The 2254-nt window shown below is 38.2% G+C and overlaps 1 protein-coding gene across 1 annotated transcript; it reads left to right on the top strand.

Annotated features, from left to right (window-relative positions):
• Positions 1-300: 300 nt before the first annotated feature.
• LOC110038919 lies at positions 301-996 on the top strand. Its single transcript, XM_020743845.1, has one exon. It carries the CDS (start codon positions 356-358, stop codon positions 803-805), a length of 450 nt encoding a protein of 149 aa, XP_020599504.1. The 5' UTR covers positions 301-355; the 3' UTR covers positions 806-996.
• Positions 997-2254: the final 1258 nt, after the last annotated feature.

Here is a 2254-nt window from a genome sequence, read left to right as displayed (position 1 = left end):
TAGACGGAGGAGATCAAGCTAGAGGAACACTTGGAACGAAAACTAAGGTGGTTTTACTATATAACATTCAATTAATGATACATGAAAACATCACTAAAATAATTTAAAATTTTACTGTACATTTTGATGCCACTTTGCATTAAATTATTATAGAAATAAATTTAAAATTTAAATTTCACATATAAAATTATGTTTTCAGTGGTTGAAATATAAAAGAAACACGCATGTCGAGCCAAAATTCAAACTATTTGGTTATATATGCATATAGACACGCATCTTTTGCTTTCCCACCCCGTCCTTTGCTTCTGCAACTCATCTTCTTCCTCAATCCCCAACTTAACCAAACCATACAGCCATGAAGGATCTCATACGTTGCTTCATCTCCTGCTTCCTTCCTTGCGGCGCTCTCGATGTAATCCGCATTGTCCACTCCAGCGGCCGCGTCGAAGAGATCAGTGGCCGCTCCCTCGTCTTTGTCGCCGACATAATGGAAGCACATCCCAATCACGTTCTACGAAAGCTGCCATCTCCGTCGAGTTCCGCCGACGTCTACGACAGCTCGTCGGCGCCATGCCGGGCGGTGACTTTACCGCTCAACGCTGAACTGAAACGTGGGAAGATATACTTTCTGATGCCAGTGTCAGGGGAGAAGACGGCGGCGAGGGTGGGGGGGCAGAAGAGGCGGAGAAGAGAAAGATGCTTGCCGGAGAACCTTAAGGTGACGCAGAGAGTGAGGAGGAAGGGAAAGGAGGCGGTTTGGAGGCCGAGGCTTGAGAGTATCTCGGAATTCTGCGCTGATCTGTAGAAGTCCTTTTTGCTTTTCGTTTTATTGATGTTAATTAGTGTGATTTTGTCCAGTTTATGATCCTGTAAGTACTGGGAGACAAAACGGTTTGGAATTATTATAAGAATTATAACCAGAGAGGCATAATTTTAAAAATTAGGATTTTCTAAGGAATTTTAGAACACAGGATGAAGCGCTGAAATCAATGAAGAGGGGGAAAGGGAGAGAGAGAGAGAGAGATGCACGACATGATTTGCCTGGAGGGGGTGAAGATGAGTGTTCACTAGCTCTGCGACTTACTTTATATCATTTAATATTTAAGTTTGGAAGAGAGGAGGAGAAAAAAAGGGTGAAAGCATAAAGGCTTATAGGTCAAGAAAGTCAAGAGCTTACCCGGCCAAAAAAATCCCAAAAACATGAAACGGTTTTATTTATAGAAGATAGGAGGACCATACATTGAAATTACACTTACATCGGTTTGAGAGAAGGTTGTCCAAAATATTCTAGTTTTTTGTTGTTCCTGAGCATGTCGCTCGGCAACCCTTTGGTCAATTGTCTGAAGTTCAAATGAGTCGGTTGACTATTGGGTGAGGTGGCCAGTCGGTGTTTTTCGTCTGCTAATGATGTTTGGGTTGCTGATCTTAGAAATTTTATCGTGTGTTTTAGTTGAATTTTCTAACCTTCGGTTTAGATAACTGTTCTTGACCTGGCTCAGTTGACAGCTTCCGGCCGGCTTTTGCGAGCCTTGTGTTCCTGCATTCTGCTTTTGCGAGCCTCTCTGCTATGGTGGGATCTCATTAAGGTCCGCGCAGGTAATTTTTCGACATATGCTTTGAGAAAATTTCATTATAAAGTAGGATGAAGCTTTGCTGAAACATAAGTTGGAGTGTCATGATTCTATCTTTATTTATTTATTTGCGTTTCATTCTTAAAGACCGGTAGGCAACATGGGAATTGGGGTTGTTTTATTGTATGTCACTCGATAAATTATTTTTATCTTAAGATAGAAATTACGTCCTCAAAATTTGACTTAATATTAAATCAATTAAATCGGATTAGGAATCAATTTCCAGTGGTAATTTGGGCGTGGATTTGATTTTGGTTCAATTTCAGATTTTTATCCAATCATCCCACATATAATTCAGAATCATACTTAAATAATTAAATAAAAATAATCTACAGTTCAATGAAAAATATTTTACTCAAAATCCAAAGCAAACCACCTTATTTCATATTAATATAAATTTATACTAATTATTAGATAAACATGAAATAAAGTTCTTAAGTTTGAGTCAAATCAAATTCATCTGAAATCGATTCATTATAACGTCGATTATGCAAAGAATTGCGTGCTACGTATGTTATTTTCCACATAAATAAAGTAATTATGTTTAAACTTACCATTACTATAATTAATTTGGCTCAATATATTCGTAGTAGTTTTTTTTTTTTCTCCTTTTTAGTGGGGAC

This window comes from Phalaenopsis equestris, unplaced genomic scaffold (genome assembly GCF_001263595.1).
Source record: "Phalaenopsis equestris unplaced genomic scaffold, ASM126359v1 Scaffold234330, whole genome shotgun sequence".
Taxonomy (NCBI): domain Eukaryota; kingdom Viridiplantae; phylum Streptophyta; class Magnoliopsida; order Asparagales; family Orchidaceae; genus Phalaenopsis; species Phalaenopsis equestris.
Note: the sequence above shows the minus strand (reverse complement) of the source record. Positions and strands in the feature narration are given on the sequence as shown.

Coding starts and splice junctions, on each gene's coding strand:
- LOC110038919 (XM_020743845.1), top strand. CDS start 356: ATGAAGGATCTCATACGTTGCTTCATCTCCTGCTTCCTTCCTTGCGGC.